At 31.7% G+C, this 15,513-nt stretch overlaps 3 protein-coding genes across 4 annotated transcripts; 1 reads left to right on the top strand and 2 right to left on the bottom strand.

The window, feature by feature from the left end:
* Positions 1-4,136: 4,136 nt before the first annotated feature.
* Positions 4,137-6,010, top strand: LOC114181262 (succinate dehydrogenase assembly factor 4, mitochondrial). Of its 2 annotated transcripts, none has more exons than XM_028067667.1 (2): positions 4,137-4,239; positions 5,298-6,010. In XM_028067667.1, the coding sequence occupies exon 2, from the start codon at positions 5,368-5,370 to the stop codon at positions 5,701-5,703; it is 336 nt and encodes a 111-aa protein (XP_027923468.1). In that variant the 5' UTR covers positions 4,137-4,239; positions 5,298-5,367; the 3' UTR covers positions 5,704-6,010. The 2 variants fall into 2 exon arrangements, with proteins under 2 accessions (XP_027923468.1, XP_027923469.1); XM_028067668.1 differs by lacking the exon at positions 4,137-4,239 and adding an exon at positions 4,322-5,215.
* A 1,682-nt stretch (positions 6,011-7,692) lies between these two features.
* LOC114182000 (pollen-specific leucine-rich repeat extensin-like protein 1) lies at positions 7,693-8,454 on the bottom strand. The gene has a single exon (XM_028068736.1). The coding sequence runs from the start codon at positions 8,452-8,454 to the stop codon at positions 7,693-7,695; it is 762 nt and encodes a 253-aa protein (XP_027924537.1).
* Positions 8,455-10,126: 1,672 nt separating this feature from the next.
* On the bottom strand, positions 10,127-15,217 carry LOC114181933. The gene is made up of 6 exons (XM_028068612.1): positions 14,975-15,217; positions 14,722-14,854; positions 13,547-13,650; positions 12,489-12,633; positions 12,257-12,397; positions 10,127-12,071 (listed from the first exon to the last, which is right to left on the bottom strand). The coding sequence occupies exons 1-6, from the start codon at positions 15,013-15,015 to the stop codon at positions 10,473-10,475; spliced, it is 2,163 nt and encodes a 720-aa protein (XP_027924413.1). The 5' UTR covers positions 15,016-15,217; the 3' UTR covers positions 10,127-10,472.
* Between the last annotated feature and the right edge of the window lie 296 nt (positions 15,218-15,513).

Here is a 15,513-nt window from a genome sequence, read left to right as displayed (position 1 = left end):
AAAAAGAGAGAGAGAGAAATAAACGTTATTTCTAATTTGTTGAACTCTCGTATTGACTAATTTTATTAATTTTTAATCTTACATATAAAATATATAAATTGATTTTATGAAATTGAATTAAATTTAAACTTTATTTATAACATGATTATTCATTTTTTACTTTAAATTTCAGTTAGTAAATAGAAACTTTTTCCTATTTTTTAAATTAATTTATTTAAATTTTAAAGAGTTTTGTACGACCAAAATAAACATTATTTCTGATTATCTAGCTTTTACTTTAAATTTCAGTTAGTCAACAATTAGTAAATGGAAACGTTTTTTCATTTTTTAAATTAGAGGGTTTTCTTACAACCAAAATATTTATTTGTAAGGGGACAAAACGTCAAGGAACGTTAAAGAGAAGAATGAATCCTAATCTAATCCATACGAAATATACGGCAATGTGAATTCTATGAATTATTACAATATTCGTGTATAAAAAAATTATTTATTAATGAGATGTTGTATGTGTAAGTTCTACTCTATGTATTAGAATTTTTGTGTGAAGAATATTCATTTTTTATTTATTATTTATTATTTAAATGTTTATCTCTTAACCAAAACCTTATCTCCTTTGAATATATTTCCATGATTCGAGCTAGTTGATGTTTGATCTCACTTTGAGGATATTGACAGAAAATAATATATAATAGATCGACTTTCTGAACTTTTCGTGTAATTTAAAATTGATTACGGTATGCATTAATAGTTTTTTTTATTAAATTGATTTACGGATTTATAAACCAAAAAATAAAAAATAAATGATTAATTGAGGGATAAAGTAATAATTATTGTGTTGGGGACCCAATTCCACCATAAGGAATAAAATGGAGGGAACATGGGAATGGATGAGAGAGAAGGAGGATGGGCACGTGGGAAGTTCGTGCTTTCATATGGCAGGTTGCACACGTGGCACTTTTGTGCTGAGACAAATGAAAATAGACTATAGTAATAGGTAAATCATTTGTGCACACAAAGTACACAATATTAGCATATGAACTATTTTTTTTTCTCACATGTTCTTAAGTATAAATTGTTGTCATTACATAATTTATCTTTACATTTAGGCTCTATTTTAATTTTTTTCAGGAAATATTTATACAGGTTTCACGCGTATCTTAAGAAAATTTATTTGGTGAATATTTAATTTATATATGAGATTAATACCATTTTTAATTCAAATTCTTAACATAATACATTTGTAGATCGTATTTTTCATGAGATATTTAATTTTTTGATATCTATTTAATGTATGATTTAAATTTAAATTTAGATTTTTATCAATCTCTTCAATTCATGAGATACTTAACTTTTTTGTCTTTACCTTAAATTTAGATTCTCATCGATCTCTTTTTTAAGAGTGAATCTTTCACTACTACAATTTTTCATATCTCAATGAGATTTTTTTTTTTTTCAAATTTGTTAGTAAAAATACAGTAAAAGAATTTTTGATGTCATTTTTTTTTCAAAAGATTTATTTAATTCTTTGATAGATAATTATTTTTTACAAAATTATAAAATTTGTAAGTATTTTCTATAAATTTTATGTAAAAATTGTTTTATACAAAATATTTTTAAAAAATTATAACAATTCCCTGCAAATTATTTTTAATAACAAAATCTCTAAATATTTCCTAGGAAAAAATTTAAAACAAAATTAATGTATTTTTTTTAATAGATAGGTATACTTTCTTTTAGCGAAAACATTTACAACTAAGATTACCTTGACAATAACCTTCTTATATTATCTTTTCTTATCATAACAACGAGACACAATTATCTAAAATTTGATTAAAAAAGACTTTTAACATAAAGAATTATCACATTTAAAATTTATCATGTATTTAATTTGATCACCAAAACGAACTCCAATATCAAGAATGATCTATAGATAAGAGACATCACCAATGTAATTTCCAACTTAAAAATAGAATTTTTCCAGATCTTATTGTATTCAACATCCAGTGTGTTGAATGTAGAAGGCACGAGAAGTTGACAAAGTGGTTTGTTTAATCAATAATACAAAAGATATATATTATTGGTCCCATGGAATAATTTCATCCAATAATTGTTCTCATGAAAGGTAAGCTCATAAATTGATAGAGATTTTATTGTGGACACTTGTCAGAGTACTTTTGTCTTCCAAATTATATTTCATTAGTCGAGTCTAAATTTTTTACTGATTTTTTTGGATGTTGTCCTTTGTTAAATATTAAAAATACATTATATTGATATTTTAAATATGTTTTTAATATATTTTAAAATGTCAAAATAATGAAGACACAATAGAGGAAAAAAAAAACTTATATATATATATATATATATATATGTTTGTTAGTCGGAAGATGAAAAGAAAATGAAGTATGTAATAATACTTGAAGCTTATAGTGTTAGTTTTGTTTTTTTTTTTTCATTTGAATTTCTAAATTTAGTTTTAGGTCATATTGTAATCCTTCTAGAGGTTTTTAGCGTACATCCAAATCACTAATTAAGTATTGTAATTTTTTTTTTCTAACCTTGTAAGATATTTAATAATAATTGGATCTAATTTAAACTCACAAAATATTAAAATCATTTTCATCCTAAAATTTTAAGACAATAATTTTAAGTGTTATTTTTTTACAGATATCCGACCTTATTAGCTTAATGTGAAAACTTAAATTTATTAAATTAACATCTACATTTTTTATTGTCATGACAGAGAACACGTGTAATCCATTTTATTATATTTTGACTTAATACTATTTTTATTCCTATATTTAAAAAAAATCAACATGATTTATTGTTTTAAATCATCCTTAACTTTATTTAGATAATGAAAAACTAACATATGTTCGTATAATTATCACTCTTTTACGTATTTATCGTTCATTTCTAAGGATAAAATGAGATAAATAATATTAGTATTCATTCAACACATAAAAACAGAATAATTTTTTTAAAATATTAAAATAGATTGAGTAAAAAATAAATAACAAAAACTGCAAATTATTAATATAAATATACAAACTAAAAACACTATTAAACCTTATAATTTTTACATAACGTAATAAAGTCTTTTTTAAGTATTCACGTAGTCTTAATCTATGTTTTTTCGAGACTCAACAATCTCCACCACTCTACTATAATAATCTAACTACGTTTTATATATTTATAAAAAAACTTGATCTTTAATTTTTTAATTTACGTACTTAAGATGCTATTTCCTCCATTCTAAACATACTTAAACTTCTAGGCTTTTAAGATATCAAATCGATTTATATTTTCAGTTTCTATAATTAAAAATTAAAATTTTATTCTTAATTTTCCATGTTACTGTCCTTGCTTTTTCTTTTGTTATTTTGATGCTGGTTTTCTATGTGGCGTTGATTAATAGGATGCAATGATCACATGGCTCTCATAATGATGCGAACCATATGCCAAACTTGTTGTCTCATATAATTATTGATTTCAAATTTACCGGAACTTAACCCTTTAGATTGTTACCAAATTGATTAATTTGAAGTGAGATATAATTATTTTTTTGGGTTAAATATGTTTTTGGTTTTTTAAGTTTGTGAAATTTGGAATTAGTTTCTTTTTAAAATTTTCGACTAATTCAGTCTTTTATTTTTAAAAATACGTGAATTTAGTTCTCTTAATCAAATTTTATTAAGTTTATCTGACGTTTCTAGCGCATTTCATGATAACATTTAAATTGTTTACACCGTTTGACACATTTTCTTTTTAATGTTAACTCAAATATTATCATAATATATGTTTAAAATGTCAGATGAATTTAACAACATTTGATAAGAAGAACTAAATCCATGCATTTTTAAAAAATGAAGGACTAAATTGATATAAAATTTCGAAGAAGAACTAATTCCAAAATTCACTGAGACTTAAGAAACCAAAAATATATTTAACTGTATTTTTTTTCAATTTAATTTGTTTATTTTACATCAAATTAATAAACAAATAATTAGAAGGAGTGCAAAGATTAAGATGGGGTTGCAAAAATAATTAAAAGAGGTGCAGATAGTAATGAGCCAATGATCCGGCCCATCTCTTCTTCAAGAAAACGTATAATGAATAGAGAAAACGTGTCCCCTTTGTTTACTTGACAGCAAATTGGTGCCACGCCTTAATTCTATATATTTCCTTTTTATTCATTCATAAGCGAAACGCACCGCAACGGTGAGGTTCAAACAATTTCAGGTAATATAATCCTCTCAACTATTTTTTCTTATAATTTCAATTCCGAGCTACTTTTTTTTCTTATCAAAATTATAATTAAAATTTAAAATCCAGCAGAATAGTATGATCGTGTATGTATATGTGTGTGAATATTTCTCAATTGCAACTTTATATGATTTTTCTTCCCGTAAGGTGCTTGTGAAAATGCTGCAATGAGGGAAGATGGTTGGATTGGGTTATATATATTACTACTGTGGCTTGTTGAATACTGTATGAGTACTGTAGACCCTATTTTTCACTTCCGTGGATGCCATGGGAATGTTGGATGTGTTGGAAGATTGATTTGGAATTTTTTATTTAGGTGGCATACCTTTGGGGTGGGCTAGGGTTTTGGTCTAGTGCAGGGGAAAGAAAGGAATCTGGAAAACATGCTCCCATATGTGTGGAAAGTGTTTGAGAGGTTCCTATATATGCTCCTTAATAATAAAGCAGGCCATGCGTAAGTGAAGAGAATGTTTAAGAGGCAAAGTGTTTAACTATGACATTCTGTTCTTGAAATTCATGAGAATGAACATTGCAGATCTCCATGAATAGGTGTCTGGGAACTTTGTTGATATGTGTTACCCCGTTGACCCATGAAATCCAAGAAATATGATTAACAACACAATGGTCTTTGATGTGTCTGTATAAAAGGTGTTTGGCACTCAAAAATGCTGTTTGAATTTGCACCTTCTATTGATATGTGCAAATAGTAAATGAATATGTTGTTATTACTTTTAAATATTAATATTCCTACCGAATGTTCAAATCCACAACTCTCCCACCCTCAGTGATGGTTTCAGATTGCAAGAAAAAGCTAGGTTTATCCAACAGTGGAAGGATTATGGTTGGTTGCCTGTGATGTTAAATACCTGTCTCATGGGGCAATACTTTATTTTGGATATAAACTGTGCTGAAATTTTATGAATAACGAGATAAGATTCGTTCCTTATGTCAGGTGTGGAATAATCTGCCACAATTTAAGTATTGTAATTCTGTGTCGCACTCACATTAATTATTCCTGTTTGCTGTATTTTCAGGGTTTTTCTTTTCCTTCTGGTACAAGTTTCTTATCTCTTATCATCTGCCTAACATCATTATCAAGCAACAATGGCCAACTATTTCCCTCGCTCACTGACCAGAATAGCCAACACTACTCTTCACCACACCAGATCCGAGCAGCTGACTGGCATAGTTTCCAACTCAGTAACACGGCTCCTCTGCACATCTTCAACTCAGCTGCAACAGGAAAACCCTGTCAAGAAACAAGCACAATCACCTCAAGAATCAGTCCATGAGGAGATCAGACAAAGCCATGAGCAGGAAGAAGATAACGAAGATGATGACAGTATTAACGAAGAAACTGGTGAGATCGGTGGACCCAAAGGGCCTGAGCCTACTAGGTATGGTGATTGGGAACGCAATGGTCGCTGCTCTGATTTTTAAGTTTTTACTTTGCTTGTATATCTTAAATAATAGGTTGAGCCTGGATCACTTTATGCACACCCGCCTCAAACTAGAATCATGTCACATTGAAGGAAAGACATGGTAGCTTTCACTGAGGCGCATCCAACTCTTATAAGCGCAAATCATCCTAACATGCAGATAATTTAATTTCATTAATATTATGTGATTTTTTTATTTTGAGTTCTGATTTTATGACCAGTGATGATTATGTAATTGTGTTGACTTTTGATTTATTACTCTCATGCCGTTATAATTGTGTGCATTGGAATAATTTACTTGTTGCTGACATAATTCTCAACAATGGATTGATGATTTGTGATGGTTTTAGCATTCTTTTATTGGGTACTCAGAACTGTGGGAAACAAACTTGGGAAAGGGGAAGAGGATTTCTGAAAACTTGCAAATTAAAACTTTAAAGCTTGTAGCTTTATTCATACACGATGGTGTTTTAGTTTTTTTTCCCCTTATTGTTTGAGATGAATTGTGTTACAAGAGAGTTTAATAAAGGAATGTTGAAGAGTAGCTTTGGATCAGTTAATGTTAATTGGAAGTTAGTTTGTATCAGTATATGAGTTTACTAAAAAAACATCTTTCTTGTAACGTTTTTATGTATATATATATATATATATATATATATATATATATATATATATATATATATATATATATATATATATATATATATATATATTTTCATTACATTACTCCTCTTACCTTATTAGAAAATAAATGTTTTTTTTTCTATCTACACATAATACAAAACTGGTAAACCATTTGAGCAAAGAAATAACAGAATATCGTGTTTTTGTAGAACATGATGCACAAATATTAACAAGAGTCAGGAATTTAGCTTTTGTACAAAAAATTCATTGAACACATTAAATTTAAAACTGGATCATATGTAATAAAAGTTTGATTTTCAAGAATAAAAATCAATTAATTATAATTATATTATTTTTGAAGCTGTAAAAGTAAAATACAGATAAAATGCTACAAAAACTAAATATCATACAAAAGGAACAAAAATTTAAAATAATGTGAAATAGTGTGACGTATTTAAAATTAAACCAGAAAGAAACTACTCTTGGAAGATGGAATTGCGAATAAGAAAAGACTTCGGTTACATTTGCAATGTCGTTATTCGTTTGTTTTTGGTCTCCAATGAACCCTAAATTGGAATCGTAGCTCGATGGACCAGGCCCCAAAAAACTTAAATGCACATTCTTTTTAATGTAATTTCTCCTCCAAAATTCACGTGCACAATCTCGCAATCCCAAAATCACGAGTAAATAAAATGGGAAAATCAAGAACCTGTTACCAGGAACAGCAACACCTTTCCATAAAACCAAGCAAAAGAAAATAAAGTAAATGCATACACTAAGCATGGAAAAAAATAACGACTTGTAAACATTATATTTATATTAAACATCCTAATTAACCAATCAATACTTTTACAATTAATCAGATAAGTAACCGTATAGCTAATTTTAATCACTGCTACATGATATATGTTAATGGAGCTTCAGCATCTTCGTGTCTTTACAGAACTACATCCACGATAATTCAATATATTAATAATTTAATTATATTTTCTTATATTTTAATGTATATCATTATATCATTTTATATGGTATCAATCCAAAATTTTTGCTCTCTGTATCTAAAAGGAGAGAAAAAAGTAGGTTCAGAAAAAAAAAATGTAAAGAAAATTATGGATAAGTGAAATGCATGGCAGCACTCTGTTATTTACAGCCCTGCTACATATAACAGAACACACAAAGAAGAAAAGAGAACACAAAATTTTTCATTACATGTCTTTATGTTTTCGTAACAGTATCATGCGAAAACTAATCCAATCAACAGACATATGATTCTAGAAAAAAAATTTCACACGATTCCCAATGACTCCATAGCTTGATCAAGTTCTAAGTGATACACAATCGAGTTCTGTGAGCACATGATAATCGATCACCAGGAAGGAGAAGTAGAAGGGGTATCCGAGGAAGAAGAAGAAGGGCCATTGATGCTTTGAGTGTCACTACCTGAAGTACCCAAGGAGGTAGCATCTCTGAGAGAAACAGAAGAGCCTTCTGCAGGGAGTTTCTTCATAGGGGTGAGAGGAGGTGTAAGTGAAGGTGGTGAATGAGAACAATCAGCACCACCATTACGATCATCATCATCATCATGATCTTCCCCAGAAGAGCCACGAGAGGGTGAAGTGTTCGGTGTCTCAAACGGGGTGTTCACTCTACTTGCTTTGACCTCTGACTCGTTCTCGTAAATGGGGTTTGAAATGTACACGAGGTGCTCCATTCCACCGCCACAAGGTTGAAGAGACTGAGGTGGTGGAGGAGCTCTTGCCAAGAATGATGCCAATGGAGATGATGACGAAACAGAAACAAGGCCAATGCCACGTGGGGTTGGGTTTGGTTCATCTTTGCATGGGAAAAGGAAGCTTCTTGGGGCTTGGAGAACCCCTTGTGAGTAAACGGTGGTGAAGGGTGGTGGAGGAGGAGGAGGAGGAGGAGGCGAAGGAGGAGAATGTGGTGTGAGTAAAGGTGGAGGCTTTGATATTGTTGTGGCGGCCGGAGCGGCGGAGATGGGGATGGTGGTTTTTTTTCTGAGGTGGCGGCGGTGGAGTAAGAGGGAACAGTAGAGTTCAGCAAGAAGAACAAGAATGAGGCCTAGAACAATGGCGAGGGTAACCACCATAACCAAGGTTGCTGCCATGATGAATTTGGATGTGGGCTTCATCTTGTTGTGGAGATTGGTGGTGTAAGGTTTTGTATTTAGCAGTGTCATTTTGTGTTGTTGTTGTTGTGGAAGATATATGTGGCGGGAAAAAGTGGAAGAGAAAGTTTTTTTTTTTGTGTGGCGGGAAATGGTACTTTTGTAGCAGAGGTTTTTGTGCAATGGAGTGGTTGTGAATGGAATCTTGGAAAGGGGTGACAGTTATTGGGAAGAGGAGAGGGTTTTTGTTTGTGAAGTGAGTAATCAGACATTGGATTTACAACTTCTGACAATGTCAGATTCTGATGTTGTAGTGTTACTGTCAACTTTTCAACTAGGGAAGCTTATGTTGGGATATGTTTACCTTATTTTGCATTGTAATGTCGTAAAACGCATTTATCCATTGTTGAGAATAGTTTCAATTGGGTCAGTTAGATGAAATCCTTTCATCCAACTGGGCCTGGGCCTGTTTTGTTGTGAGGTTGGTTATTGCTTCATGTATCCCATAATCACTATCTGCAGCCAATAACACTAGGAAAAGACTCAAACACTATATTCACCAACTTGGCCTGGGCCTGAGCCTGTTTTGGTGCGTGAAGAAATTGTGGGAGTGCATGATGTGAAAGCCTGTTATGTTTGGTGTGTGTGGAGGTGTGTAACATAGGCCCACAACAGTGCAGCGCCTTGGGCTTCAATGATGTGTTTTTATATGGTGGAACTCTTGTAATCCAGCATTAATAAAACAATTTTGCTGGAAGTTTTTCCCGTTCCCCCCAAATAGTACAAGGTTACATATTTAAACAGATAATAATGTTTTCTTTTTCTTTTTCTTTTTCCGATCAAATAGTCCAATTGTAACCTTAGACTTGGTGTAGGTAGCCAGAAAATCAGTTAAAATTTGGTTTTTAGAAAAACAAATTTAAAACTAGGTTTTATATTTCTGTCTTTTTTATTTTAAATAAAATATTAATGGTTTGAAAATAATTAATTTGAGAATTTGTTTAATGAAAGTGTATAAATATTAATATTTTTGAAAATAAATCTGAGAAATGTAATTATATTTAGTCAAAACTATTCTAGAATAAAAAAAGGTAAGTAAAAGAAATTTATAAAAGTAAATTTAGTAAGAAAATTTAATTTAGAAATAATTTAAAAATAATAATTTTGAAAATTAATTAAGCTAAGGAGTAGAAATTTGAAGTTTTTTTTTTTCAAAAAATTGAAGATATTTAGAAGTAACTATGTAGATCTTTTTTAATTTAAAATTATAACATGAAGGTGATGTTTAGAAATAAATTATATATTATGGGAATGTAAAACCTTAACAAATATAATTAGGAAATATTTCAACGTGACAAATAAATGAAATAATTTTGATTAAATTAACTAAATGCACATTGTATGCATTGTCTAATAGTGTTTTTGAAATATAGAAAAATTGATAAATAAAAATTGTGTTATAAAAACTGTGAAAGAGATTGTAAGATTCTAATATAAAACATTAAAGAACGAAATTATGGTGATTTCTTGTTTGAATAAAAAAAACGATTTAATCAAATATTAATCAAATAATGAATAGAAATGGATAGATAATTTTGGAATTTAATTAAAGGGACCGGCATAAGTAAATGATTTATTTCAACGAGAAAATATATATTATGAGGGGCGAAACTTTGACACAACCATATATCTCAACTTTTACTCCACTCAGGAAAATAAGAATACCATTTCCTTCTGATACAAACACTTTTACAATCATAATAAGTTAACAAAGTCGAACGAACTTTGTGCATAACCATCATTAGAAAAAATTATGACAACCCAGAAATTGTCAGCAACAAAGGAACGACCATGGCTGATCAGCAACACAGAAAATAATATGGCTCTGGCGCAGTCAACACTTGAAAATTAAAACACCACAGTAGGTGCAGTCTTCAACATTACCAACGGTACGTGAGATTGATGCACGATGTTCATAATCACTGCAATCATGGTAGGCGAGTACTTATTCATCATGATTATGTTCCTCTCAAGGCTGCAATCCTAGCAGCTAAATCATCACAGTCAGGTAAGTTGGGATGTACATGGCGAGCTTCGTTCGATCTCTCAGGCTGAAACGAAGCAGCACGAGCAAATACCTTTTTAACTTCTACAGCTTCTGTTTGATCACGGGGAAGTGAAACTGATCTTGGTGCACGAGTAACCATCTCTGGTGTCTCATCAGGTCCATCCTTGGTTCCATCCTTATCTATTTGATGAGCATGGCGACTTCGAGACTTTCTTCTAGCTTTTTCAGGCACATTGATGGATGGCTTTTTGCTGTAATGAATCAGTAATCTATCTATTATCCTTTCCTCTTCATCATTTTTATGCCGCTCATCATCAAACAGAATTTGCAGGCCACGTTTTTGTTCATCTCTTCTCCTGCTCCTATGTTTTCTCACAACCTCAGCGTCTTCACTACTGGCATCATCGTAAATGGATGATCTTGATTTTGAGTGCCTCCGTCTCGAAGATTTTTGTTTTAGAACAACGGCTTCTGTAACATCTTCCTGAACAAGGCGTTCATTTTCATGACCCTGTTTACTCGGTCTTGCAGCATGTCTAATGGCCTGCAAATCCCGTTCAGAATCATCCAAGCCTGATTGGATCCTGTGCATTGTAGGAGCAGCATCAAGCTTTTCATGTACCAAAGGGTAAGCAGTAACGCCATCATTGCCAATATTAGAAGGAACTGAATTGGTTCCATGCGTTCGGTTCTTCAGTTTTGAATTAGGTTTTACATATGGAGGTGGGATGGCAAAGGGCTTTACCCTAGGAGTTTCATCTTTTTGAGTTTTTCTCTCAGAGTTATCAACAACAGGTAGGCCACCATCATTAACAGCAAATGGCTCATGTGTATTGTTCTTGGAACGCGATCCTGCATGACCAGGAGATTTCCTAGCAGTGACAGTGTCCTGGTTTTCTTTTACACGTCTAGCACTCCCCCAACCATGCTGATTGGAACCACCTTCAAATTGTTCTTCTCTTGTATAAGCAGGTGGGATGGCGTTATTTGAGGGGGGCTTTACCTGAGGAGTTTCATCCTTTTGACATTTTCTCTCCGAGTTATCAACATCAAGTATGCCACCATTCTTTGAAATAAATCGTGCATGAGCAGGAGATTTCCTAGCAGTGGTAGTGTCCTGCCTTTCTTTTACTTGCCTGGCATTCCCCCAACTATCATGCAGATTGGAACCACCTTCAATTTGTTTCTCTTTTGTATCCTTGGAAGAACCTCCAATTGGTTTTAGCGTACTACCCTCCTTCCAATACCCTCCTCTATCACTCGTCTTAGAAGTAAGCTCTTCTCTTCCAGGTAATGGATGGCCATGGCTATCCCTTTTCAAATTGACTTCATCATAACTGCTTAGTGGCTTGAATCCATTTTCAGAATTCGGGAGTTTGGATTTAGAACGAAGATGTTCTTCATCTCCTTTTGAGAGAGCTTCCTTTCCATTATGAAATTTGTGCCTGTCATGAGGATGGTCATGACTTCTTTCAAACTTGACTCCTTTCAGGGTAGCATCGTTACTTTGTAACGGTATGCTGTGGCTAGACTTAAAATTACTGTGGTCCTGCATTAGCACATATATAAATAAATTAGTGGAACGTAACTACAATAAAATTTCACATATTCTCAAAATGACTTCCAACTGCAAAAATAAATACGTGGTGGAAAGTAATTTTTACTTGGTGGAAAGTAATTTTACAAGACAATGGCAAAATCAATCCATTTGAGAACAATGGATGAGGACAGCACCTGTATAGAAACAGAGGACTTTGACATCCTCTGTTCAAAAGCTTTGGAATCCCATTTTATTGAGAACTCTGAAGCAATATCCTGCATCAATTGAACCTTCTTCTCCAACGTAGCAGACTTCAAATTCAAATTTGTAGCAAACTGATAATTGGCAATTTAATGCATCAGTTCAAGAGTAAGTCATAAATATGTAACATTCTCAAGAAACAAAAAAAGTGTGAAGAGCAGCGACCTCTTGATTGACGTAACATTCTAAGGAACTTTCATATCTATCCTGAAATATTTGTCTAAGTTCCCGTAACTCTGGTAGATCAGAAAATCTTGCTGCAGCAAACATCAGAGATGATATGGCCTCCCTGAGCTCCTCCGGGCATCCACTGCAAAAGACATTAGGAAATGTATGAAATGGTTGCATGAACATAAGAATATTTAGACACTACAGGTGTCCAAACAAGCCTAACAATGTAAAAAAAAAAAGTTTAACAACAGGAATAGAAACCATTTGAGAATAAAATTCCTAGTATTCCCACTCTTTTATTAAAAGATTACAGAGAAAATATATTTTGGCCAATAACCTAAAATAAAATTTGTGTTACCCCTGAAATGAATATTTCTTGGCCACATCTACTGGATATTATATACTAAGCTTAAATACCTAAATTTAATCACATAACCTTTAGTGTTGAAATTCTAAGTATATGATCCATAAAAAGGTTAATTGTAGAGTAAAGTGAACAAAAAAGGAAAACACTTATTTTGTAAGAAATCTTCTGTATCATCAAACACATTGAAATGATCCTACTGGATATTATATACTACGCTTAAATACCTAAATTTAATCACATAACCTTTAGCGTTGAAATTCTAAGTATATGATCCATAAAAAGGTTATTTGTAGAGTAAAGTGAACAAAAAAGGAAAACACTTATTTTGTAAGAAATCTTCTGTATCATCAAACACGTTGAAATGATCCTAAGATTTATTTTAATGTTTTCTAGGAGTAATAAATAGTGACATTGAATGAGAAACCACAGGACATAAAACTAAAAAAAGAAAATGTTGTTGGACACTCAATTCTCATGGGATCACATTGAGAAAATAAGGTAAAGATCACAATTTAAGAAATACATGGTCTGACTTATTATTTATTTCAAATAATCATCAAGTAGAAATCAATATAACAGACACATCAAGCCTAGCATGTTGTCTTTGTGACCTACTCGCATGGTTCAAATGGAAAAAAAAGTCACATCAATATCTAACACATAAGTCATTAGAATAGATCCATACCTCACTTTTTGCAGCACTGAGAGATGCTTCAACACAAATTCACAAGATTGTTCAACAAAATCATAACAAGACGATAAAGTCAACTCAACAAAGAGTCCTTCAGCCTGTATAAACACCCAACAAGTAGGATAAAACATAAAGAAAAATTATTATGTTGCAATGACAATAATCAGGGAGTACATGCAAAACATTTAAAAATCCTGAAATCCCTTTAAATTAAACAATAAGAAGATAGTAGATAGGATTTCATCATTCGCATTCTTTAAAAATAAAAATAAAAATTAAGCACACAGTTGAAAAACAGTTATCGTAAGTCATCTCAATCAAGTTATATTTTAACAATGTCTCAATGTGCTGCCAAAACATTATCAGAACCCACTAAGCACTTTAGGAGGTTAGATTCCAACAACTCCCCTCCCCCTTCCAAGTACAAACTTCTTTTCAGAAGTCTGTATATAACTTTTTTATACACTAATACTAACTTAATTATCAAGTCCTATATATTATATTTGATTCCTCATTCTTGATTATTGAGATTAAGCATTTATCTAATTATCTCAATATATAACGAGGCTTTCAGCATATCATGTATCTTATAATTTTTATCATTTTTATTTACCTCCCAAATATTATTGCTTAAGTTTATCTAATTATCTCAATACACCATTTTTCTCCATATATCTCGCGGCTATCTGCATATCATGTACCTTGTATTTTTATCATTTGTATTATTTTCCTACCAAATAATATTTGCTAAATTTAGTCAATCATTATCCCATTGTTGATACAAAAACTTTCCACAATCATAAATTTGAATTTATCACACATTAAATTAGTAATTGATCGTACAATTGATTCCTAATTTGTAGTAATTCCAATAAAATAAAATAAAGCTTCTTAAACATTGATGGATTCAAACTCAAATATTTGACAGTGGTGATATTTCTCTACATAAACAAATACATATATTCCATGTAATTTAACTGTAATATGCTAGTATGTGTTAAATGATTTTATTCTTTTAATTTTGGTATTTGTTTTCTGGATCCACCCCTAACCTTTTATACTGTTGAAGAATCCGCAATCCGTTTAGACACAGAGATTCAGCAACAGTACAGTGAATGATATATCGATTCCAGTGTTACGATGCAACGAACCAAATAAAAAGTAATTACCCTTCCATAAGCATTGACATCCAAACCATTCGCCAGCAGATCAGCGATGTCCTTCGTCAGAAACTTCTCCGTCGCCTTCCTCTTCCGCCTTATCACATCGATCCGATTCTTCGTCAATTTGATCAAGGATTTGCTGAACCAAACGAATAAAACAACACGAAACAAAAACACAAGTATCACAAACACATTCTCAACCCGAATCAGTTAATAACTAACAACAAGTAACTAGAGAGAGAAAATCGAAGCGTCGAACCATTTCGGGGAGAATCCTCGACCGAGCAGGCCGTCCAACATGCTTAAAGATCGGACTCGGTGACTGGACTCAACGAGCGATTCAACTCCGTAACTCGGAATGTGAGATTCGGCACTGACGAAACCGCGTTCGCGTTTTCGCCGCCGGAGAGCAATAGCACAGAGCTGTAGTTGAAAGAGGTTGAAGAAGTGGGAAGGAAGAAGAAAAAGTGCAAGAGAAGATGGACAAAAAGGCGAATTTTAAGGCTTGTTAAGTACGATAATGACCTTTACTTTTGGTATTAGTTTTTAACAAACATTAAAAACTCACTCCTTTTATTGATGTCCCAATATTTTTTTACTAATTAAGAAAATTCACGAGATGGAGAGATTCTTATATATTTTTTATAATTGTTGCAGCATTTTTTTTGTATTTTTTTCACGATATTTTTAATAAAAATATTTTACAAGTAATGTTAAATTATTTTTTGATTCATTGATATTTATTTGTGATTTTCTTGATGTTACATCAATTATAAAAGAACTGATAATTTTTTTAAA

Source organism: Vigna unguiculata, chromosome 4, assembly GCF_004118075.2.
Source record: "Vigna unguiculata cultivar IT97K-499-35 chromosome 4, ASM411807v1, whole genome shotgun sequence".
Taxonomy (NCBI): Eukaryota; Viridiplantae; Streptophyta; class Magnoliopsida; order Fabales; family Fabaceae; genus Vigna; species Vigna unguiculata.
Note: the sequence above shows the minus strand (reverse complement) of the source record. Positions and strands in the feature narration are given on the sequence as shown.

Excerpts from the sequence above, each read along its gene's own strand:
- LOC114181262 (XM_028067667.1), top strand. The coding sequence starts at position 5,368 with ATGGCCAACTATTTCCCTCGCTCACTGACCAGAATAGCCAACACTACT.
- LOC114182000 (XM_028068736.1), bottom strand. The coding sequence starts at position 8,454 with ATGGCAGCAACCTTGGTTATGGTGGTTACCCTCGCCATTGTTCTAGGC.
- LOC114181933 (XM_028068612.1), bottom strand. The coding sequence starts at position 15,015 with ATGTTGGACGGCCTGCTCGGTCGAGGATTCTCCCCGAAATG. Across the intron at positions 12,634-13,546 it reads TCAGTGCTGCAAAAAGTGAG|TGGATGCCCGGAGGAGCTCA; the intron begins GTATGGATCTAT and ends TGTCTTTTGCAG. Across the intron at positions 12,398-12,488 it reads AATGTTACGTCAATCAAGAG|TTTGCTACAAATTTGAATTT; the intron begins GTCGCTGCTCTT and ends GCCAATTATCAG.